Raw genomic sequence first — 24,858 nt, forward strand, 5'->3', positions numbered from 1 at the left:
TATTTACTCTGACTGGACCCGGGCCAGCTGGAGCGTGGGTGAGGAATTTTAATACATAACTATGTATATACTAAAACCTCAACATAATCAAAAACAAATGCACCTCTGCAGGGCAAAGAACCACAGAGCAAGGTCTTTCTCCTCCCCATTGTAATTTCTCCGCTATCCCATTTCACGTGCGCCTACGTATGCATTATGTGTTTTTATCATAAATTGCATTAGCGGCTCATAATCACACTGATAAATTTATAAAAATCATTACTCGGTGCGAATGACGTCATAAGTTTCAGCATAGTGGTAGGGATTTTTCATGGTATAAAAACGAGTTCAAAAGTTACAACTGACATTGAGGATAAGACATAAAGTGTAGCAAAAATGGAGGGAAAATTGATTGTGTTGGTTGCTGTGTTTTGTGTTGTGTATTGTGTGCCTATAGATGATTCGAGAAATGGTAAGATTTTAAAATACGTTTGAATTATCAATAAGACTTTGAAGTAATTTTTTTTCGGAAATTTTCTTCCGGAAATAAGAAAAGCTGTTTCAAAATATTCTAGTAGACGTTGTCGTTAACCGTTTATAAAAGCTTATTAAAAATAATATTTATATTAACTAAGTACTTAAATAAAATAATATTTTAATAAAATTGTATATTAATCATTTAAAATTGTTATAGTTATGATAAAACTATTACAATTTTAAATTTAAATTTAAATTAAAGCTATCAAAGAAGGTAAATAAATGAATAAAGCTCACAGCAAAATATATTTTTTTACAGGAATAAGCGATGAAACATATCACAGGATTGAGAGAAGATTCATTAACCCATCTCTATCTATAGGAGCTGGATTTGCAGATAAAAGCTTGAGTAGAATTAGAACTAGGCGAAGGTAAAATTATCTCGTAATTAGAAAATAATTTAAATTTTTTATCGTTTAAAAGTACTTATATGTACAAGTAATTAATACCTGATTATAAAACTGAGGTAGTTTCGAAACCATAGAGATTTTAACATCGCATTCATATGAGTAAAAATAGCAATCATAAGATATACATTAATACATACATATAAAATTATTTTCATCTTTCTCAGTGTCTCTGTTAGACATCGATCATGACGAATATAAATAATTGACCAATATCAAAGACAAAGAACTTTACCGTTATATTTGTTCTCTTTTCTCAGTGAGGAAGAATGTGAAAAACTGCAGCTATGCAAGCTGCATGCGCGTTCGCAGCGAAACTTCTTAGCTGCGTTCCAACTATACTTCGTCAAGTGAGTTTTTTTTTATAGTTTTATGTATAAGTAAAATGTTATTGTTGAGTTTGAGTTCAAGGAGTATTTTTAGTTTTTATCCCACTAATATCATAATTTAGAATATTTTGTCGATCTCGTGATATTTTTTTCCGCGTAAAATCTAGGTAGGTACATAACTAAATGTTCCTGTTATTGAAATAAAATTCTTATTGCATAACATTAGGAAATTTATATTTGACTATTTAGAAATGAAACGATAACAATTTACAAATGGTATGAAAAGAATAATAAATCATTATTTCTAGATATTCATCCATGTGCTTAAATACTTAAATGTTTTTTTTTCAGCAAAGAAAACGCCAGGCTTTGGGACCATCAACCACACTCGATATCGGAATGCTATAACAGATTCAGCTGTTATAGATAAAATATAAATTTATTCAGTAGTTAAATTTTATTTAATTTATAATGTGTTAATTTACTGTAGTCTTCAGTGCTTTACTGATAAACACCCGCCTTTAGAATAGTTATTTTTAATTTAAGCTGAATATAATGAAAATAAATGTTTTTACAAATATTGTTTTTGTCTTTCATTTAATTCCCCTATTTCCATAAAATTATTATAAATGCTAGTAATACTTAAATAGTGCAGATAGCTATGATATACTATTTTTACACAAACTTCATTTGAACGTACTTAAGATATAAACCACTCTTGTAAGTTTATAAAAAATAAAACAAAAAACTTCGCGAACAATCCACTTTATTTCGAAACACACCACATAAATGCACAAAATAAAATTCAAATAATAAATTAGATAATTCCCTTAAAACTATTTGAATCCATACCCTCTTACTCGTGGAACCTTCATAATAATCACAAATATTCATTAAAATAAACAAAATTAGATTAAACATTTACATACAATCGTACCCATATTACCAAATAAACTAAATTTATATAAATAGGAGAAAAAACAAAATTGCTTTACAATTTCAAACACATATTTAAAACTAGCTGTTCCCTGCGGTTTCACCCGCATTGCTCCGCTCCTGTTGATATTAGGGTGATGATATATAGCCTATAACCTTCCTCGATAAATGGGCTATCCAACACCGAAAGAATTTTTCAAATCGGACCAGTAGTTCCTGAGATTAGCGCGTTCAAACAAACAAACTCTTCAGCTTTATAATATTAGTAAAGATTTCATATAAGATCATATTCATATAAGATATTCATCACTAAATTTATTTTTTCAATAATCGATTTAATTCAAATTCATTGTTCAAACTTTCGTAAATTGTAGAGCAATTGAACATACCTTAATAAATAATTATTACTACCATTTGATCATTGATTTAACTTTTCCAATCATGGTCATTCATCACTGTGACATTGTTACTACATTAAATATTGAAAAAAGGTTACTTCAATAAGTTCAATATTTATTTTGCTTATATTCCGTACTCGAAACAACTATGATATCGACACGACGAAAAAATATTATACAATTAGTTTACAAAGTCCTAAGGTAATTAAAATATAAATATTGTATAGGTAATAAAGTATTATTTTTGTAACAAAAAACATTACATTTTGAATCAGGAATGTGTTAGCAAATGATTTATTAATATAAATACAATTTCATTAATCTTTAATTTACAGATAGATTGCACTTTATCATGTGTACATACTATTACTATGATTCAAATTACTTATACCAAAATTAACAAAAACTCAATACTTGAGCAACAAAACGACCTCACTATATACTCACAAAAGACTTTAATTATGCATTATTTTTTATGCATTATTTTTAATTCGATAACATTCCATCGATATAATACCTTATCTCTTAAAAAATTTCTAACACAATCTTTTGATGAAAAATTAAACCTGGCTAATTAAAGTTTAGATAAACATTACAGCAATTACATTATTTCAAATATTCATAAATCATAAGTTATTATCATCCATTCAAACAATTCTTCTAAAAATCCTAGCCTACAACGATAAAATACGTAACCTCCTCTTATTAACCCCCACTCCCTTTTACAAGAATCCTTCTGGGATCTACTAATTACCCTCATTTTACAAGAATCAGTTGTACAAACAAGAATAATATATTTTTTCCCACCTGTTTTATCTAGTAACTCGGTCTCCTCCCTGGGATCTACTCATTTCCCTCCTTTAAAAAGAATCGCACTGGGAGCTCCACATATACGAACAACATTTTATCCCCTCTTTACCATGTCTCCCCTCTGACACTTATCCTACACACAGTATACGCAACCATTCTCCTCAGTCTCCCCTTAATTCACCCCCCACCCCCTCCTTTTATATATCCCCCTTTCCAACCCCCTACTGCGTCTTCTTCCTAGGCAACCTTTTAGCGCTATAGTCCGCTTTGATACGGGCGAGTATTTTGTCACGATGCATGTAGGCCAATGCTAGTGCACCTAGAAGGGGTAGCATTATGAAAGAACTGGCCCGTAGTTCTTGTTCTGATGATTTTACCTGTGAATAATATTAAATAATGAATAAAATGCGAGTTTGGAACTTGTAGTGCTTAAATTATTAACATTTATTGGTTATAACATTTGTGTCAACCACGACTGATTTTCAAACACAATTTCATAGCTATCTTTTGTACTTTCAAAGGTTAATTAAAAAGATTTATAATTTCGAGGCTTATTGTAAACATACATTATAGTTGGCTACACTATAATTTTTAGGCTTTCTTAAATACATACAAATCGGTACGAAATTGATTAATTTACGACATTTACAAGTTAACTTAAACCTAACTATCTATTACAAATCATTCCACTACACACACTTTTTCTACCTCCTTAAAAAGTCGGCAACACATCTTCGGACAGGTCTGTGGGCTGTGGAATTGCTTACCATCAGGCGATCCACATGCTCGTTTGCCTACTTACATATAAAAAAATGTGTGCGTGTACTAGTGTACACACGTAAGAAGTGAAACTTCTTTATGACCTTATTTTTCAAAAAATAATTTACTACATATATGCAACTTTACAGAAATACGTCGAAACACGCGTGGTAGGGATAAGAAAAAGATGGCGCGTAACGGAAAAATGTCACGCGTAACGAAAAAATGTCACTTCAAAAAACCATTCCACTAATAAACACACACAAAAACGACACTATATATATAAGTATCATTTTTAAAAAGCTCACCTTAGCCACAAAGCTGATATCAAAGTGTTTCACATCGCCATCCGAGTTGAAATACACCGCCGGCTCTTCATACGAATGTGTCAACTTTGACAGTGAACTTTCTATCTGAATCACATAGGTTTTATTATCCGCTGCTAATCTTGGCAGTGCGTACATAAGTCCCGGGTTCGAGCCCTGGCTGAACCCACTGGGGTCCAGCTTAGTGCTGTACACTGGTTGTTTAGTGGTTTCTTGAGCAAGTGTCAGTTTTAGTGTACGATAGTGATCAATGTCCGCGTGTACGAGCACTGTGACGTCAGTGATTTGTGTCGGTTGGATCACTATTAGCTGCACGTCTTCTATGTCTTTGCCTTTCACCTGAAAAGGAATAAATAAATGAATATTCGTACCATCGTTTTTATTGCTACATATCATCGTTTATATAATATAATTACGAAGGTTTATCTCAGCATAATATATAGAATTTTCTTTTATTAAATGAAATTCTCAATACCATTGTAAATTGCGAAGGTGGACAGATTATTCTATATTTTTTTCTAATTTTATCAATATTGTTTCACCAGTTCAAAGATGAAATTGCAACAAATATATTTTTAAATTTATCACATTAGTTGGAATTATTATCTAAAGGAAACGAATATACATATTATACATACTTCAATAGGTCCGGGTCCTTTCACAAGTTTTATGCCAGCGAGCTCGGGAGCGGAACTTTCCTTTAGCTCCAAAGTGTATTGGATTGATGGGAGGAGACCACGAATCCTGGTGTAAGTAATAATTTATAGAGAAGTTTTAGTTTTTACGTTCGTTTATGAATACTATAATATAATCAAAATAAATTATTAATCTGTGGATAAAATTGAAGTCTAGTTTTAGCGGTATGGCATTTGTACGATTGTTACCAGTAGTGAGGTGGATTACGATTCTTAAATAATTGGGACATGTGATTTTTAAAATTGCCACTTGTGATATTTTTTATTGTTATTACAGAAAGTATTAAAAAAGTTAAAGATATATTGACAGATGGAATAATCATCTTGAAATATCTGTCAAAAAGAGCTTTTTGTTGTAACCTTTTGTATTTTGTAAGTTCTAATCTATTTAAGAAGTTTGGGTAAGGCTATTTACGAGAAGATTTAGTAAAATTCATGCTAAAATAATTTGATTGTCAATGAAGCTTAGAAAAAGAATTGTGAAGGAATACGCTTAGAAAATTATGTAAAAATGATTTATTTTTTTACGTTAACCATTCCATGCATTCCATAAAGACATAAAGACATTGTGTTCAATAAAATATTATGTGCTTATAAACTTTTTTCATCATAACTCTCACCTAAAATGTCCCGTGCTGGTAGCAGTAGCATCCACCGCGGGAGTGGGTGGGGGTGGTCGTGCCCGCAGCGGCAGCGCGCCCGCTGCTGCTCCGCCCAGAGATACTGCGCGACCCGATACTGACCACGCTACACGCACCCCCCTGCACAAAAACATACGTGTTAATTATAATATATTATAATAATATTTTCTATTTTACTAGGTACTGCGCGGGCGGCAGGGCGCCGAACCGCTCGCGGCAGAGCATACCTGAACACGAGCGGCTGTGGCTGGTGGTGCGGCGGCGGCAGCACGTCCACGATGTGGCTGGGCGGCGCGAACCGGTACTCCTTCATGTTGGCCTTCACGTAGTACTGCGCCGGGGGCAAAGCGCCGAACCGCTCGCGGCCGGAGCCCCCGCTGGCCACCGTGCGACGGTACACACCGCCAGACACGGAGATTAGTGCGCCCTGTACACATATATACGCTATAACGTGCACTACACATACACACACGTGTGACCACGTGGCCGGAGACGGAGATTAGTGCACCCTGTACACATATATTGGTTTATATTTGCAATAAACAAATAAACAATAACATCTCATAGACATAATTAGCTTACAACTATTCAACAATTTATTCACATATACACAACTGCCCATAAATTCATTATACTAATATTATAAACACGAAAGTTTGTAAGTATGGATGGATATCCATCCATCCGCATGTACTTACAAACTTTCGCATTAAATTTAAGTGATAGTAGATTAAAATGAAATTTGCTATATAGGTAGCTGAAAACCCAGAATAAGACATAAGCTACTCGTTATCCCGGGAATCAAACAAGAACTATGCGGGTTTTCCTTTGAAAACGCGTTTTTCAAGCAATAATCGAGAAAATAAAGAATTCTCTTGCTCTATCTGTAGTTCTATGTTCGTTTGATGTAAATGCACCGTTATATGAATCCAATTTTAATATGTAACAAAATATCATACCTCCAAAGGCGAGTCATCAGCATCATCAACAACAATAACTTCAATCTCAGCGAGCTTATTGGCCACAATATTGCCATGTTCATCGGGAGCACTGAATTCATACGACTCCTTCTCAGCGCTGACCGTGTACTGTTTATCAGCTTCCAGTGGACCGAAGCTGTATAACCCGTCTTCCTTTGTTACTTGGGTCAGCTTGAAGTCGCCTGTTACAAAACTTACTATAGTTAATAACTTAAAGAAATAATGATTTTAGGTCTTTATGATATGTATCAAATGTAGTCGATATAATTCATTAAAATCAGAAGGAATCAGAAAATATATCGGACACGATAGATTCAGCAAAAGCTTTAGATGAAGTAGCTCAAGTAGAAAAATTAGATTTAGTATCAGAAATAACAGAAGCAATGTATTTTTATTTGAGTTTTGTATTTTATTTATTTTTTAATATAAATATTTTTGTAACATAATATTTGCATGACAACCTTTTAGTAATTTAAATAGGTAATAGTAGTTTAGGTACTTAATTTTAGTCGAAATTTACAGTTTTCTGACAAGAAATGAAGATCCTTATTATCCGAGTTTCCACCTTGGTGAGAAAAATCAACATTATTTAATGAAAAATAAAAAAAAATCATGAAATGCTTTTATTTTTTACTAGTTTAAGGCCCGCGGCTTCGCCCGTTTTGTATATAGCCTGATAAATTATATACTAAAACCTTCCTCTTGAATCACTCTATCTATTAAAAAAACAGCATCAAAATCCGTTGCGTAGTTTTAAATATTTTAGCATACAAAGGGACAGAAAAAGCGATTTTGTTTTATATTTTATAGTGATTAAAGACCTTAAAATGAGCTATAAATATTTTTATTTATGGCTTTAATTCTGCCATTTAAAACATCACCAAATTCTCCATAGTTTTTGAGATTTTTGATGCAATAACAAATATCCCTATACTTTGTTGATGTGTATGTTTATTAAACATACCAGCAGCGAGTGTAACAGTGACCCCCGCGACGGGGGGCAGCAAACGCCCTGCGATCGTGGTACCAGGCGCGGCTCGGAATGCTGCGCCCGCTTCGCACCGCCCGCGGCCCAGCACGCGGGTAGTGCGGGGCTTCGCGAGTAGCGTGCTGGATTGCGGCGTCACAAGGACCGCTTCGCCCTGGGATACGTATTATAGTCCCTTAGACACATAAAACTGAAAGAATAGAATAAATTCGATTGCTCTGGCGGGTCACGCACGAGTGGCTGAATTGGTCAGGCATCCGCCCCGGAATGGCGCGAAAGGATGCGGGTTCGAGTCCCGCCTCGTGATCGAATTTTTTCTATTCTTTATAAATTTATACGTATTATTATATTTAATTATTTATTTATTATTTGCTAACAAAGTAGGTATTTACTCAAACTCAAACATTCATTTTTTCAATTTATGACTTCTTATAAAAGCACTTTTGAATTGTCATAACATTTTTTAACATTTAAAATGTGGTTTTCTTCGTAAGATAAGAGGATGATCCATGTAATCAATAATGGAAAAAGAATGTATTTACAATGCATTTGAATGTTATAAAAAATAAATATCAAAATAATTTGGAAAATCCAAAAGTGCACGCCTCATAATTTTTTTTTAATAAATATTTATTAATTATTATTTTTGTTTATTTAATAACAATTAAACCACATCGAATCAGACCCTGAAAAATGAAAGGGTTCTATTCCTGAGCATACTCAAGCGTAAGAGAAAAAAAAAGACTCGATTAGTAAAGTATTTCGGTCGCTATCGTGTTAACAAGAAAAAGGATCCGCACATACAGACACACGGACGTCCAAGACAGAACTTTTTTAAACTGTTTTTTAACTAGTTTAAATAACAAAAATGACATCAAAAATATCATGAACGTTAAAAATAGTGTTTTTTCTTAATATGTGTGTGTATGTATTATCTTACAAGTGCAATGTATGATACATAAAGACATTTTAAGTTTGAAAAATCAGATGTTTTGCGCGAAGTGACAGTAGTACCCACCTCAACGCTTCGCTTATGAGGCGTGCAATAAACAAGAATGTTTTTGGATACACAAAATTTACATAGATTTAAGCAACGCCTTTGACAAGGTTGAATACGACATTGCTAATAAAAAGTTACGCCGCCATAGTATCACGGATTTTTTACTCTTTTGTTTAGCATTTTATACTTCGGATAGATTACAGAGAGTAGTAGTCGAGTATATTTCTTTGTGCTACATATTATTCGTACTAAATGTCTTCTGGTGTACCACAGGGTTCATTATTTGGACCATTGATTTAAAAACGACATATTATCAGTCATAACAAAACAGCATTATACTGTCCCATAACAATTTAAATTTCATAGAATAATTCATTCGTATCATGACGCGCTACCATTATGATGCCTTACTTATCCAAAGTGACACTATCACCTACTGCGATTAACAAAATTGCACAAGCAATGTAAAATAACGGTTTATCTACTTTATAATGATAAAGCCATCCATACCTCAGCCAAATACAGGGTGTGTTCATACACATAACCACCATCAGCCGCTACCGGTGTAAGCGGGATCACCATTGGCTCATCAAGAACCGCATCACTTGCGTCACCCGGCTTTTCCTTCTCAATAAGTAGGGAAAGTTCCCCGCTCGCTGAACTCCACACTCGTATTGTGCTTGAGTGTGCTACCGCGCGGAAAGATACCGACTGTAATATAAGGTTAAGTAAATGTTTGGTGCTTAACGCGAGAGCGTAAAACAGTGTGTTGATCACCGGTTGAAAAAATCGGCTTGTTGAAACATAGAAGACTGGCTGATTCTTCGTAAAGAAAATTGAAAAATAAAGCATGTCCTATGAAATGTGTATACCTAAAAAGTTGAGAAGTCAAGAAACTTTTTCGTAGAAATATGGCACTAAATAGCAATGATACACACTCATGTGTAAGCCCTTTTTTGTGTAGTCAATAGCAATGATTCACACCTATAAATATGGAAAAGACAGTTTTTCTATTATTAAGGCCGAATAATGAAACAGCGTCTGTATTAAATTTCAGCGTGGTAAGTGAATTTTCAAATTTCTTTAAATACAGTTCTTTTTCTCTTAAAAAAAAATATTTTATTTTTTTCTCAAGTATTTAAAGTACTTTTACTTTAAGGCCCATAGACAATAAAATATTAAATTGTCATCTGTGTTTCGTGTTTTTATATTGACGTGACAACGTCTTATAATTCGATAGAGCCGGCTGCACGCACGAAAAAACATGACTCATGCGGCGTTACCTCGCTCTGAGGCGTTCCGTAAGGCTTGAAGTGCAAGCGAGAGCGCGGAACGAGCGACAAAAAAGCACAATCGGCCTTAAGACGTTGTCACGTTCAACTATCGTCAGTAAACCGACTTTACAGACAACCAATTTTATTTGTATTTGTTCTGTGTTATGTTATTATGATTGTCAGTTGTAATATGTGTTATTTTTTGTCCACCGGCATGTCCCCGGCCACGTGCAGGGCGGCCCGGTCGGGCAGCACGCGGTGGCAGGCGCGCGGCCGCAGCTCGTAGCGCCCGCCGCGCCCCACGCACTGCACGCTGCTGCCCGCCGGTACACGTAGTGTATACCCACCGGCATGTCCCCGGCCACGTGCAGGGCGGCCCGGTCGGGCAGCACGCGGTGGCAGGCGCGCGGCCGCAGCTCGTAGCGCCCGCCGCGCCCCACGCACTGCACGCTGCTGCCCGCCGGTACACGTAGTGTATACCCACCGGCATGTCCCCGGCCACGTGCAGGGCGGCCCGGTCGGGCAGCACGCGGTGGCAGGCGCGCGGCCGCAGCTCGTAGCGCCCGCCGCGCCCCACGCACTGCACGCTGCTGCCCGCTGGCACCCGCAGCGTGCCTTGCGCTGACGGGCCCGTGTACTCCACCTAAGATGTTATACATTTTGTTATTTTTTCAAGTGAAACTTCTTTATCGGGGTTGGAAAAAAATTTAGTGTAACATTTTTTCGTTACGCGTGACATTTTTCCGTTACGCGCCATATCCCTACCGGGATAAGAAAAAGATGAAGTGGTAACTCGTGATTCGACGTATTTCTGTAAAGTTGCTGAAAGTAATAAACTTAGCTTACGCACCCACAATGTAAGGGACATCGCGAGTGTGTTTATTAGCAAGCTGTTCGTTAAAATGAACATTATGAGTTCACACAAACATTTGGGATTGAAATAGCTACACTGAACATTAATGCAACTTAATAAGTCAAATAGAAACAATAACGTCAATTCTATATTTTTTTCCAGCTCGAGGGACCACTTTAACATTTACGAGCTAATAATTGCAAAGTATCCCATTAAAAAAAAATCACAAATTAACATAACATGTCCAAGGGACCACTATAACATATACGAGCTAATAATTTCAAAGGGTCCCAATAAAAAAAAATCACAAATTAACATAACATGTCCGAGGGACCACTATAACATATACGAGCTAATAATTTCAAAGGGTCCCATTAAAAAAAATCACAAATTAACATAACATGTCCGAGGGACCACTATAACATATACGAGTTAATAATTTCAAAGGGTCGCATTAAAAAAAATCACAAATTACCATAACATGTGAAATATCGAAATAAACTCCATACCTCAATATCATGAGTAGACGTGATCTTCAGCATGCGCCCAGTGGCCACAAAGTCCGGTACAGTGGCTCTTTCAGCGGCGACCGCTACGTTATGTGTAGCTTCCCGCCAGCAGAACGCCTCGCGTTCGCTTCGCACGCTCACCTCCACGCTGCCCGGCATCACTTGCTCGAACGTGTAGCTGCCGTCGTCTGAGGATTGGTATTAATTGAGTAAATTGGTAGGATAAATGTCACAACACCATACATTTATCCTACCGTAGGATAAATGTATGTTACGATAATTAGGTGCACATGTTTCGCTTATCTGTATTGGTGTTGAGTTAGGATGCAGGAATAGACAAAAACGTCAGGTGACAGATTTCCATAAAGCCTTGGATTCAATATACGTAAATGAAATTAAATAATACACACAACAATGTATATTTTTTTTTTCTCATTATTACGATAGCACTTATAAATAAGAAATAAATATAGAAATAACATGCCAATTCAAATTAAATTTATATATTGTGTGCAAAATCTTGTCTGGAGTACCTCAAGGGTCACATCTTGGTCCTTTACTATTCCTCTTTTTCAAAAATGAACATCTTGAATTAACACGTTATAAAATTTATTTTTGCTATAAATATGCATATTTTAACTACAGATTATTGTACCTTTAACATCAGTATACATAGGCTCGCCGACATAGCTCCCGTCGGCGGCCAAGTTGCGCAGTGTGACGGTAGTGCCCTTGCACTCTGCGCACACTACTCGCCCCACCACAGTAGCGCGGAGTTGAGAGAACGATATGCCCGACACTGGGCTGGACGCAACAACTATTTGCTGCCACTCCGGGTAGAATCTGAGATGAAGGTGAGGATTACAGAATTGGATTTAAATTTCATATTCAATGTGTATGTAATAAAGTGGGAATACATAAGAAGAAAAAAACGTAAATAGGAATCAAACTGCGCAAAATTTGATTTTTTTTTTCAAAATACGATCTATGCCATACAGATCGAGAATCGCTTGTGATATGATAGAATTAAATAAAGTTAATACTCACTGTAGCCCATCTCTATGCTCTTGTTCCGTGACTTCTACTTTCGCAGTGTATGTTCCCGGTGCAAGGTATGTACACCATTCACCTGAAAAAAACAGGTTATTTTAATTATAAAACAAATCCCAAAATCCTTTTATTTCATAAGGGGTAATAATTAATTAAAATATTTTATAGTCATTTTTTTTGTTCGTACCTAAAACGTATAACGGAACATATTATTAAATTGTCCGTCTGTCTGCCCGTGCCTTTGATACCAAGCTGGATGTTGTGAACTGTGATAGTTAAAATTTTCAGACATGACGTATTTCTATTGCTACAACAAGAGGTAACAAGAGTCACCGTGCTCACGCGCAGTGTAGTGTCGTGCCACACCTCGGACGATCCATACAAAATTATCGTTTTGACAGTCACACTGTAGAGACTGCAAATGTGTGTGTTAACGCTTTATGGTTGGCACATTTTTGACTAGCGTAAAAAAAAATTCGCTTTTTTCTGATGAAATACATCCGTAAACAGCACAATATCTAACCACTTTCTACGAAAAACGATAATCACAAATCCAAAATAAAAAATTACTTTAAGTCAATTTGATTGATGTTGTCAATCTTCGTTGCGTATCGTCCTTGCAGAAAAATGCGGGCCACCTATAGGGGGGGGCGGGGTGAGGTAAGTGTTTAATTTTGGCGGGAGGCGGAGTGTCCGTTCTGTAGCGTTAAGCTACTATTATCTGTGGTCTCACCGTCGTGCCCCGCGGCCACGTGCAGCACGGCCCCGTGTGCGGGCGCGAGCGCGAGGCGGCGCGGCGGCGACACGCGCCCGCACACGCGCCAGCGCGCCGCCACCGGCGTCACCGCGTGCGCGCCCTGCGTGCTCACGCGCACCGTACTGTCATCCCACTCGCAATGCTCTGAAAAATTTACTAAAAATATACACACATCTCTACAAAAAACTTAATATACTCTTGTTTTTAAAAAGACGTGTGGCACTGGGGGACTGCCGCGGTAAAGCTATTGCATGCTATGCCTTCAAGCCACACCTCCGTGCCCGTCGGAGTGGGGAGCGTGAGGTTTTTTTCTAGATTCGGTCCCCGCGCTCAAGGCCCGCGATAGAAGCTATGCAATAGCTTAAAAATACATATTATGTAAAAGACAATCTTTTATTATCACAACCACAAATCAAAATATATAAACTTACCGTGTTGCAAACCGAGGATGTAATTGCCGGGCTTAAGGCCAGACAGCGAGAACTTGCCGGTCGCGTCACTTGTGGCCACCGCCTCTCCCCCCAGTAACACTCGCGCCCCAGACACTGGCTTACCGTCCTTTGATGCATATGCCGTTCCAACTATGTTGAAACCTGTTACCTGGAATCACAGAAACCTAAAATGATGAACAATTAAAAAAAATGTATTAATAAAAACTTAGCACTATATTCCTATATAAGTGTTATAATAAGTAGTTGAAACTATTGAATATATCAATATAACATACAATTATTAAACATTATTAAATAATTTATTAACAATAAACAATTTAATAACATTGACATACCTCAAATGCGTTCTTAATATACTGGCTGTCATGGTGTACAGTGAACGCTACATTCTCCGGTTTAATATTAAAGGTGACTGTCGCTTGTCCAGGGGACTTGTTCAATGCAACCAATTTGTACTCTCCCGCTGGTACAAGGCCAAAGCTGAACTCCCCTGATTCATCAGTGACCGAGTGGCAGATGGGCGAATCGGGAACACCTTGTAAGAGAGCCGTTTTACATCCTTCCACACGGAATTTGGGATTTTCCTGAAATGTATATATTTTTTATTGCAGAAAGTAAAATATAAAATTTTGTGTTTAGAATTTACTGACTACTAAGTGAGTTAATTTATAGCAATATAAATTACTAGCTGTACCCCGCGGTTTTACCCACGTTGCTTCGCTCCTGTTGGTCTTAGCGTGATGATATATAGCCTATAGTTCCTGAGATTAGTGCGTTCAATCAAACTCTTCAGCTTTATAATATTAGTATAGGTTATTAGTATTGAAGTTCTATTTAATTACCTCTTTTGAATACAACAACACATAAACACCACTAATGGGACTGCCAAATGACGTGATTGATCCTGACACATCATATCCCTTCACTGCAAGCACTCCCAATGGCAACACAGTGTTACCTTCCTTTACTTGCACTGTAGCCTGTGATGGCTCTAGCTTCCATCTAAAACGTGAAGTAAATACTTAAATAATTCAATCCATAAATCTAATTAGAAAATCTTATCAATCCATTACAATAATATAAATAGACAAACTCATATTGTGTAAAAATCTACTGTTAATTAATTTTTTAATGCAATTTGTGCTTTAAATTTAGAATTGAATGAACTGTATTCCTTCATGTATATTAAATCATATAGACCTCCCAGTCGGTACTTTATCCTTCTTATTAGAATCTCAGCTAAACATAAATTTAAGTGCATTAGGAAAAATATAGATGGATATTAACTAATCAGCTTTTAATTTAATTATAATATAGTGAATTACCTGCCATGTGATGCTTTTAACACATATTTTCCAGGTATCACAGGAGTAAAGTTGAAATCACCACCTGCTGTAGTGACTGTATTCCTGACATCTCCTTTATCATTCACCAATTGCACAGAAATGCCACTGGGTCCCTCTTCTTGTCCTGCTGTTATAACTTTACCAGTTATGCCAAAACCATTGAAAGAAAAGTTGATATCTTGACCTCTAGAGCACAGGTCAGTCTCTCCATCCACAGAGAGCACAACCTGTGACGGCTCGAAGCTCCAGCCAGCTGGCGGATGCACCTTTAATATGTAGTCTCCCTTTTCATATAATGGTAAAAAGTAATACCCATTTGTAGGTGCGCATTCCGTTTTTTCAACCAAACTGCCTTCTTTGGTATATCTTTAACATAAGGAATCATAAATAAGATAAGTGAAATAGCAATGAACACTTTAATTTGATTAAAATTAATGTTGAGGTTAACTTACAATCCTATTTCAATATTTGAGACATCAAGGCTGACATGACTTTTAACAAATCCCCCGCAACCTAAAATATCATTCGCTTGGCCTTGCGATATACTTAAAATAAAATGTAATATAAAATAATGAAGCCGCATCAAAATTGGGCCACCCATTTTATTGCCCTGACGCTCTACGCCCTGACGTGACAGTAAGTGCTGATATCAATAATGATTTGACAGATAGTGATTAGCTCTATGACAATTGACAGTTGACGTTATCAAATGCAATGGCGGATTTGCACAGAGCGTCTAATTAATATAGAAAATTTATATATTAATTTTAAATTAAAACTGTGTATAATAATTGTGATAATAATAATCATCCAATCTACTAATACAAAATTATAGCAATATCTGTCTTGAATTAGTTTATGCTCTCATAAAGCAAACTAAATTTAAAAAAAAATCCTTAGGGCATGTTCACATGTTTATCAGAAATTGCCTGATAAAAAGGTTCCTCTCACAGGTTCCTCTGTTTTATTTGTACACTCCTGTGGTATGTACACTCATAAAACATATTATTATTAACAATTATGTCTCAAAACATATTATTATTAACAATTATGTCTCATTATATCCTACTGTCCTATTTTCAAACTATCACTACATAGTATAAAACAAAGTCGCTTTCTCTGTCCCCATGTCCCTTTGTACGCTTAAATCTTTGAAACTACGCAACGGATTTTGATGCGGTTTTTTTTAATAGATAGAGTGATTCAAGAGAAAGGTTTATATGTATAATAACATACATTAAATAGTGGAGAAGTACTGTTATTTTTGAGGTTTCTAATGTGATGTTGTAAATAGTTACATTTTTTCCGCTTACATTGCAAACGCAGGCTGAACCCTACGAGTTCTAACAAAATATTGTACTAAGTATTGTACACATTGAAAAGGTCTACAGAAAAGTCCGCGATAGTATATGTCTATCTCTTATGGATAACCCACAATAACTTTTTTTTGTCATTTACTTTTTACGACAAATAATGGCTAATTTTTGAAGCGTTTTAACCAATACAGCATTAATCCTTAACCGATTAAATACCTTGAATACATTGTTCATTTAATATAGATCTATATGGCCCTTTACCCCGTATGATTTAAGTGAATATTTTCGAAGATATTACCTACAGATTTAAAAATTGCGGGACGTAGCATTTGCCGGCCGCCCGGCTATATATTATTTTATACCCGTGCGAAGCCGGAACGGGCCGCTGTTTTTATATATAAAATAAATAAATAAATAAATAAATATTTCAGGACAATTTTCACACACGGCACGGTCTGATTCCATACTACGCTTTCGCTTGTGTTATGGAAACCAGATGGCTGATAAACATACATATATAATTTTAAATAAATACTTATATAGATAATTAACACCCAGACACAGAGCAAACATCTATGTTCATCACACAAATATTTGCCCCGAGTGGGAATCGAACCCACGACCTCTGGCTTGGAAGGCAGGGCCACTACCAACCAAGCCAACCGGTATATATGTACAACGTTCACAGTTTTTCTGTAGCGTATTTAGTATCAGCATTGCATTTGCGAAGCCGTGAGTTGACTGTGACTCCCAAATGTTAATGTTTGCTAATTTTTGTCAATTATGTAAATCATTTTTTTTAGAAGGGGGTGTATGTAGTGTGTGTTATTATTCGCAGTAATCGAATATCGTAAATTCAGCGCTTTGTGGCGCGGCGAATGGCGACACTCCTGCGAGAGCCAGTCGCCTGCCACTCGCCTACCTAAGTCACCTAAGTGTAATAAAGAATAAATTTATAAATGTAATAAAGTAGTTCAGCATATCCGGTATTTAATTTGAAGACCTCAGCCTCTGTAAACTAAATATCGATCGATCAATCGATCAATCGATCGATCGATCAAACAATCAATCAATCGATCAATCATTAAATCAATCAATCAATCCATCAATAATCGATCAATCAATAATCGATCAATCAATAATTGATCAATCGATATTTCGATTGATCAATCGATCAATCGATGTATAGATCGATCAATCGATCAATCAATCAATAATGGATCTATCAATAATCGATCAATCAATAATCGATCAATCGATCAATCGATATATCGATCGATCAATCAAATCAATCAATCAATAATCGATCGATCAATCAATCAATCGATCGATCGTTCAATCAATCAATCAATCGATCAATCGATGATTCAATCAATCAATCAATCAATCGATCAATCGATGTATCTATCGATCAATCTATCAATCAATCAATAATCGATCTATCAATAATCGATCAATCAATAATTGATCAATCGATCAATCAATAATTGATCAATGGATCAATCGATATATCGATCGATCAATCAAATCAATCAATCAATAATCGTTCAATCAATAATTTATCAATCGATATATCAATCGATCATTCAATCAATCAATTAATCAATCGATCAAACGATATATCAATCGATCAATCAAATTAATCAATCAATAATCGTTCAATCAATAATTTATCAATCAATAATTAATCAATCGATATATCGATCGATCAATCAATCAATCGATCAATCGATGATTCAATCAATCAATCAATCAATCGATGTATCGATCGATCAATCGATCAATCAATCAATCAATAATTGATCAATCGATCAATCGATGTATCGATCGATCAATCAATCAATCAATAATCGATCGATCAATCAATCGATCAATCGATCAATCAATCGATCAATCGATCATTCAATCAATCAATCAATCAATCGATCAATCGATCATTCAATCAATCAATCAATCAATCGATCAATCGATGCATCGATCGATCGATCGATCAATCAATCAATAATCGATCTATCAATAATCGATCAATCAATAATTGATCTATCGATCAATCGATCAATCGATATATCGATCGATCAATCAAATCAATCAATCAATACGATCAATCGATCATTCAATCAATCAATCGATCATTCAATCAATCGACCAATCGATCAAGCGATCAATCGATCGATCGATCGATCAATCAATCAATCAATAATCGATCAATCAATAATTGATCAATCGATCAATCGATCATTCAATCAATCATTCAATGAATCAATCGATCAATCAATAATTGATCAATCGATCAATCGATCAATCGATGTATCGATCGATCGATCAATCAATCAATCAATCAATAATCGATCAATCAATCGATTAATCGATCAATCAATCGACCAATCGATCATTCAATCAATCAATCAATCAATCGATCAATCGATCAATCGATGTATCGATCGATCAATCGTTCAATCAATCAATAATCGATCTATCAATAATCGATTAATCAATAATTGATCAATCGATCAATCGATCGATCAATCGATCATTCAATCAATCATTCAATCAATCAATCGATCAATAATCGATCAATCGATCAATCAATAATTGATCAATCGATCAATCGATATATCGATCAATCGACATATCGATCGATCAATCGATCAATCGACATATCGATCGATCAATCGATCAATCGATTTATCAATCGATCAATCGATCAGTCGATCGATCAATCGATTTATCAATCGATCAATCGATCTGTCGATCGATCAATCGATCAATCGATCAATCAATCTATCAATCGATCAATCGATCATTCAATCAATCGATTATTCGATCAATCCATCAATCTATCAATCGATCAATCAATCAATCGATCAATCAATCGATCAGTCGATCGATCAATCAATCGATCAATCAATCATTCAATCAATCGATCAATCAATCAATCAATCAATCATTCAATTAATCATTCAATCGATCAATATAATCAATCGATCAATCGATTAATCGATATATCGATCATTTCTTTGTTTATATTCAAGCTACATTCACATATTGTTACATTCACAATACTTTAGGGGAAATATTTATAAACAACAATGTTTGATATTTTTGCGATTAATTGTTTTAAATATATTTATTGAATAACTACTAGATAAGTAGGTAATAGCTTGGAAAACTCTTTTCAATCAGGACATCCTTTATAACAGTTTACAACCTATTCTATGACCTACGGAATATATGTACCCTTATAAATTTAATAAAGAAATCGATCCTTATCCTATTATTTCATTATAATATAGAACTTTATAATATTAAAGTAAATATATTGTTTACAATATTTAATAGCGACTGGATATGAATGTGATTGTTGCAATTTCACGCAAAATCTACACAGTCGTTTTGAAAAAAATTTGCTATGCAGATTGATTGGAATGAAATAACCATTGACCGTAAATAGATAACACGTTCCGTTCTAAATTTCTGATTCAATGGTTATTTTATAATTATGTATTATGTAATAATAAGCTCATCTATCTATACTTTCTATAATAATATTATCAAGCTGAAGAGTTTGTTTGAACGCGCTAATCTCAGGAACTACTGGTCCGATTTGAAAAAAATAGCCCAATTATCGAGGCTGCTATAGGCTATATATACATATATAGCCTAAAGCGCGATGATATTATCATCGCGCTATAAGACCAACAGGAGCGGAGCCACGCGGGTGAAACCGCGGGGCGCAGCTAGTGTATATTATAAATGGGAAACTTTCAATTTTGAAATAATGAATGTTTGTAAGGTACTCTTTCAAGCGAAACTACTGAATGATTTTATATAAAAAATTGACGGTCATGTAGCAAGCTACATGACCGTCAATTTTTTATACCTCTCTCGCACAAACCTTTATTTGATATTCTGGTACAAGTACCACAAACAAACCTTTATTTGATATTCTGGTACAAGTACCAGCATATCAAATAAAGGTTTGTGCGGGTGATAACCTTCTCTATTGCACTTACTTTCAATGACCAACATTTCTTTCTCATTACAACCATAAAAATAATATATCCTAATGGAACAGTATGCGAAATTATCATGATTTAGGATATTTTGATCAATATATTAACCATTTAAATATAATCAGGAGTATAAAAACTACATGGTTCAGGTGCAATTTTATTTTGTGTAAATAAACACAATCAATAGTGTTTGTATCAAACTGAGGTAAATTCACAAGAACTGTGTACATATAAATAATAAAATAAATTGACTTATATAATATATTTACTGAGGCAACAACAGTGCTGTAATTTTTTAAGTAGCAACAGCCGTTTTAGCTTTATTCTGTATCGGAAGGAATAGCTTGAACTCCGCAGGCAATTCATCTTCAGAATATAATCGATCTGAGAAGTAGACTCTTCGAATCCTACAATTGGCATGTATTTGTACTCTAAGGGTTTCTACATAATTTGTTCCGTAGGCTCGTCTTGTGAAGTCAGCTAAATTAAATTGTATCTGATTCCAGCCTTCGTCCAATCTCATAGGCATTGTACAGATAAATGGTTTCACTCTTGTTGTAGATTGATAATTGCTAGCCCGAAACCTTCTTCTTACATTCTTGTCATCTAGAACCTGAGAAATAATAATCATACCTTTATATTGAACACACCTCAGACCAAAAAATCACATCTGTTAAATATTGGATTTAATTAAATTATCGTACAAGTTGCGATTGTAAGAGAAAACAGCAACTTATGATATTACCAACTAAATTAAGTACAAATGAAATAATTTTATATGAAAATTTTTCTATTCAAGATTATGCAGAAAGATACTTATAAAATCCTCTCTCTATCACATTGATACCAAAACGGGTTGACTTTAGAAACGTGCGGCACGAATTTCGGCGCGATTTTAATTTTTATCGATCGATAATGATGCCCCGAAACATACATTAGCGACTTTTCGTGCGGAAACGTGTAATTACAGAGAAATCTTTTTTTTAATTTTTGAGATTATGTTCAAAATTGTTTGAGTTATGGCTGGTTCACACTTTGATTAGTGCGAGTGCAGGTGATTAGTGTGACTACGTGTGGACAGCGACTGTTTAGTGCAAGTGTTTAGTAGGCTGTGTAGTAAAGTGAATAGAAGCGTGTTCTATTTTTTTGCGAGTGGACTGCGAGTAGCCACGTCCCGCGCGCCCTCCCTTCCCCCTCACTCGCAGGTTGCCTGCCTAAACACGTCTGGACAGGAGTGTTTAGTGTTTAGCGTAGTGTGTAGCGTCGCGAATTTCACCATTGACCTGCACTCCCACTAATCACCTGCACTCGCAGTTGAATTGGACACTACTCGCACTACACACCTGCACTCGCACTAATCACCTGCACTCACACTAATCAAAGTGTGAACCAGCCATAACATTGACAAAACTACAAGAATTGTGTTTGAAAGAGATAACAAATGTCTTAATGTACATATTAAAAACCATAGTTCATTCAAAAGCATGTTGCTGAGGGGACAACAATTCATACGGGTTATTGGCGAGCATATGATTGTTTGGGGCAATATGGGTATGTTCATAAAAAAGTTAATCACTCAGACCCAGACAACCCATTTGTTGCCTCTGACCCATTTGAGTCCCAGTGGCATGTTGTAAAAAGATTTTTTAAAAAAGATAACTATAACCACCCAGCAAACTTCGGTGATAATATTATAGAGTATGTGGAGACGATGGGTGGAAAAAAATAAAATGGATCCATTCATTGCCATTGTAAATTGTATCAAACATGTATACAAGATTTGAAAAATAATTATTAAAAAAAATGTTTTTATTGTATGTAAGTATATTGCACACAAATTGTTAATCACAGAACCGAATCTGTCCACCCCGATTCCACGTGGTACTTGTCTGTCATACACTAGAGTGTATTTAAAAAGTCGGAGGCGCGGAGGAGCGTGGCGCCCGCGTGTGCTGAGGAGCAGGCAGAGTCAAGCGAGCCGGAGTGGCTGAGGCTGGTCGCCAAAGGCGACCAAAAAGCCGAAGCTACGAAGGCGAGTGAAGACTCCTGCCTGCAACGAGGTACACGGGGGCAAGCGCCACGTTCTGCAGCGCCGGAGCAGTCAAGAAAGCCCATAATCTTCGTTATATTTCTACCTACATCACTACATAGTATAAAACAAAGTCACTTTCTCTATCCCTATGTCCCTTTGTATGCTTAAATCTTTCAAACTACGCAACGGATTTGATGCGGTTTTTTTTTAATAGATAGAGTGATTCAAGAGGAAGGTTTTAGTATATAATTTATTAGGTTTAAGTCAAAGCGGGCGAAGCCGCGGGCGGTAAGCTAGTATAAATATAATCTCAAAAAAATTTAAAAAAAAAATAGAAGGGGGGTTTCCTCACCCCCCCACTTTATAGGGGGTCTCCCCTTACCTCCCCCCTCCCTTTCCCTCCCCTCCCCCCCCTTAATTCGTGCCGCAAATTTCTAAAGAAATACCACAAAAACTTACCTGAACTTCGAAAGTGAAGTACTTTTTCAGATTTTTTATAATCATAACCAAAAAAGGAAGTTTGATTCCAAGAGTTTTCTTCGGATCTGCTGGACAGGTTATGTACGTGGTTGAAACATTGGTGCCAACTATTTCTAGTACTAAGCTCTGTATATCATTGTCAGTAATCCTTTTTATGTGCCCATTTCGAACTTTTTTGTCCCAAATTTGCAGAGGCTTACTGCCGATACTGTAAAGAATTGATAGAAACCCAGACTGAAAAGTATTCTTAAACATTTCGAGTGCACAGCGTTTACAACAGCCTAGCCATTCATTTATTAAAATATAACTACAGTTGTTTAATCAATAATCTCTAGCCTTTAGCGGTTTCATTAAAAAATGACAATGTGACAATAAACACAGGAATTTTGAAACTCAGCCATTGGCCATGAGTTTGTTATCATTGCAACATTGCCATAGCAACGCAAGAATGAAGATCCGTTATAGGCATATATTTTAGAAGGTCTTAACAGCAAAGTGCAGAATTATTTGTTTTTTTTATTCAGTTAATTTATTTAAAATATGCTTCCATTAAATACGTATTTCCCATTCTAATATAGATCAGGAGAACATTATTAGAAGAGACTTGGGAACATTTCTTTAAGGATTTTATTAAGATTTACTTTGGGTATATCAAAAAGTTAAATGATCGTACATAACAATAAAAATAATTCGTATTTTTTGGTCGTTAATTTTTACGTAAATTATGAGAAAATCATGAAAGAAATGTACGTGAAATGGAAGGGTTACTGTCTATGGTAAATTATATTTAGTCTGTATTTTAGGTGTAATTTTGACGGTGCACCTGACATTGACAGATATATGAAAATCATGCGATGCATTGTGTCGTACTTTTATCCGAAAAAATTATTTACTGAAATATTTGAACTTTAACTCGTACAACATGGACTAATATCCTTTTATAATTTGTGCAATAAATATAATGTTCTTTTGTTTACATATTTTTGTTGACTGTTAGTGCTTTTATACATTGAAAATGACTGAAAACTCATCATCTAAGAGGTAAGTGGTGCACCTTTCAATAATATACAATTCAAATAAATTTCAAAAAATATTTACCTTGTTAGCGTAATTGGATTATTATTATAACTTGCTTTAATTGTCGCAATGGTGACCGACTTCAATAACAGATACGTCTGTAATAAATAGGAAACATTCCTTTATAATAAAATATAATAAAATAGTATAGCAAATATGTAAATAAAAAATAATGTATAAAACGCAAAGCACTTAAAAAAATACAAATTTAACAAAATGACATTTTGCATATTGTCAATGAATTTTTATTAAATCATAGACATAAGGGACTTGATTAAAACAAGTTTGATTCATATTTAGATATGGATAGTGGTTTTTATGTAACATAATATAATATACTTATTTTCCTAATTTATTAATATGTTTGCTGAATCTAAGCATTTCAAAGTATAATAGTTAGATTTAAATTATTAATTGTTACTTATGTAAAAATATTCTCCTTTCCTTTGTAAATACATCACAAATAAAAAAAAGTGTGAAGGATTGGAGAGACAAAGTTTGCTTCAATGTGGTAGATTAATTATTTGACACCACAATAGAGAATCATAAATGGCAACAATTTAAGATTAGTAGCTACTCATCTTTAAAAATGTAGGCAATGCCGCATGAAACAGCTAGTTATATATATAAAATAAACAAAGAGTTTGCCTGCATGTAATTCTTGCAATTTTCCATCACTTATTTCCACCCTTTAAAGGATTATTTTGCAATAACACCTTAAATCTTTTCCTAGGCCTTCCTTCCTTTGTATCAATTTGTATTAATAAAAGTTCAGTAGTTTAAGCATGAAGATGTAACAGACATACAGACAGAATTATTTTCACATTTATAATAAGTAATAGTCTGCACTGCAATCATACTACTGCAATATATCAAACCATTGATAAGTAGCGACTAATTATAGCTATTAATTA

The 24,858-nt window shown here is 35.2% G+C and overlaps 4 protein-coding genes across 4 annotated transcripts in view; 2 read left to right on the forward strand and 2 right to left on the reverse strand.

Annotated features, from left to right (window-relative positions):
• The first annotated feature begins 364 nt into the window (after window positions 1–364).
• On the forward strand, window positions 365–1,763 carry LOC149907373 (uncharacterized). The gene is made up of 4 exons (XM_090103121.1): window positions 365–451; window positions 776–887; window positions 1,184–1,273; window positions 1,604–1,763. The coding sequence occupies exons 1-4, from the start codon at window positions 376–378 to the stop codon at window positions 1,680–1,682; spliced, it is 357 nt and encodes a 118-aa protein (XP_089959247.1). The 5' UTR covers window positions 365–375; the 3' UTR covers window positions 1,683–1,763.
• Window positions 1,764–3,574: 1,811 nt separating this feature from the next.
• Window positions 3,575–15,636, reverse strand: LOC149907374 (BOS complex subunit NOMO1). Its single transcript, XM_090102365.1, has 18 exons — window positions 15,479–15,636; window positions 15,006–15,392; window positions 14,523–14,682; window positions 14,016–14,264; window positions 13,660–13,828; window positions 13,205–13,372; window positions 12,469–12,550; window positions 12,077–12,264; window positions 11,422–11,609; window positions 10,544–10,702; window positions 9,296–9,496; window positions 7,762–7,939; window positions 6,777–6,979; window positions 6,045–6,244; window positions 5,797–5,937; window positions 5,120–5,225; window positions 4,464–4,820; window positions 3,575–3,773 (listed from the first exon to the last, which is right to left on the reverse strand). Exons 1-18 carry the CDS (start codon window positions 15,625–15,627, stop codon window positions 3,618–3,620), a joined length of 3,441 nt encoding a protein of 1,146 aa, XP_089958491.1. The 5' UTR covers window positions 15,628–15,636; the 3' UTR covers window positions 3,575–3,617.
• A 4,870-nt stretch (window positions 15,637–20,506) lies between these two features.
• Bug22 (cilia- and flagella-associated protein 20) lies at window positions 20,507–23,280 on the reverse strand. The gene is made up of 2 exons (XM_090102364.1): window positions 22,847–23,280; window positions 20,507–20,968 (listed from the first exon to the last, which is right to left on the reverse strand). The coding sequence occupies exons 1-2, from the start codon at window positions 23,120–23,122 to the stop codon at window positions 20,651–20,653; spliced, it is 594 nt and encodes a 197-aa protein (XP_089958490.1). The 5' UTR covers window positions 23,123–23,280; the 3' UTR covers window positions 20,507–20,650.
• A 421-nt stretch (window positions 23,281–23,701) lies between these two features.
• Window positions 23,702–24,858, forward strand: part of hpo (serine/threonine-protein kinase hippo) — a 42,549-nt gene continuing 41,392 nt past the window's right edge. Inside the window, exon 1 of the mRNA XM_090102368.1 lies at window positions 23,702–23,908. Within this exon, the coding sequence (XP_089958494.1) occupies window positions 23,883–23,908 (26 nt within the window). The 5' untranslated portion in view covers window positions 23,702–23,882. The remainder of the gene's footprint in view (window positions 23,909–24,858) is intronic.

The sequence above is a fragment of the Colias eurytheme genome, chromosome 6 (genome assembly GCF_061535395.1).
Source record: "Colias eurytheme isolate Ceu_HAF_F1 chromosome 6, ilColEury1 Martin Lab GWU primary, whole genome shotgun sequence".
In the NCBI taxonomy this organism is placed as follows: domain Eukaryota; kingdom Metazoa; phylum Arthropoda; class Insecta; order Lepidoptera; family Pieridae; genus Colias; species Colias eurytheme.

Bases quoted from the DNA above. Each gene is read 5' to 3' on its own strand.
- Bug22 (XM_090102364.1), bottom strand. From the start codon at position 23,122: ATGTTTAAGAATACTTTTCAGTCTGGGTTTCTATCAATTCTTTACAGT. The intron at 20,969-22,846 runs GTAAGTTTTTGT...ATTATTTCTCAG, and splicing joins ACTTCACTTTCGAAGTTCAG to GTTCTAGATGACAAGAATGT.
- LOC149907373 (XM_090103121.1), top strand. From the start codon at position 376: ATGGAGGGAAAATTGATTGTGTTGGTTGCTGTGTTTTGTGTTGTGTAT. The intron at 888-1,183 runs GTAAAATTATCT...CTCTTTTCTCAG, and splicing joins AGAATTAGAACTAGGCGAAG to TGAGGAAGAATGTGAAAAAC. The intron at 1,274-1,603 runs GTGAGTTTTTTT...TTTTTTTTTCAG, and splicing joins TTCCAACTATACTTCGTCAA to CAAAGAAAACGCCAGGCTTT.
- LOC149907374 (XM_090102365.1), bottom strand. From the start codon at position 15,627: ATGGGTGGCCCAATTTTGATGCGGCTTCATTATTTTATATTACATTTT. The intron at 5,938-6,044 runs GTATGCTCTGCC...GTTTTTGTGCAG, and splicing joins CCACAGCCGCTCGTGTTCAG to GGGGGTGCGTGTAGCGTGGT. The intron at 4,821-5,119 runs GTATGTATAATA...ATTCCTTTTCAG, and splicing joins AAGGACCCGGACCTATTGAA to GTGAAAGGCAAAGACATAGA.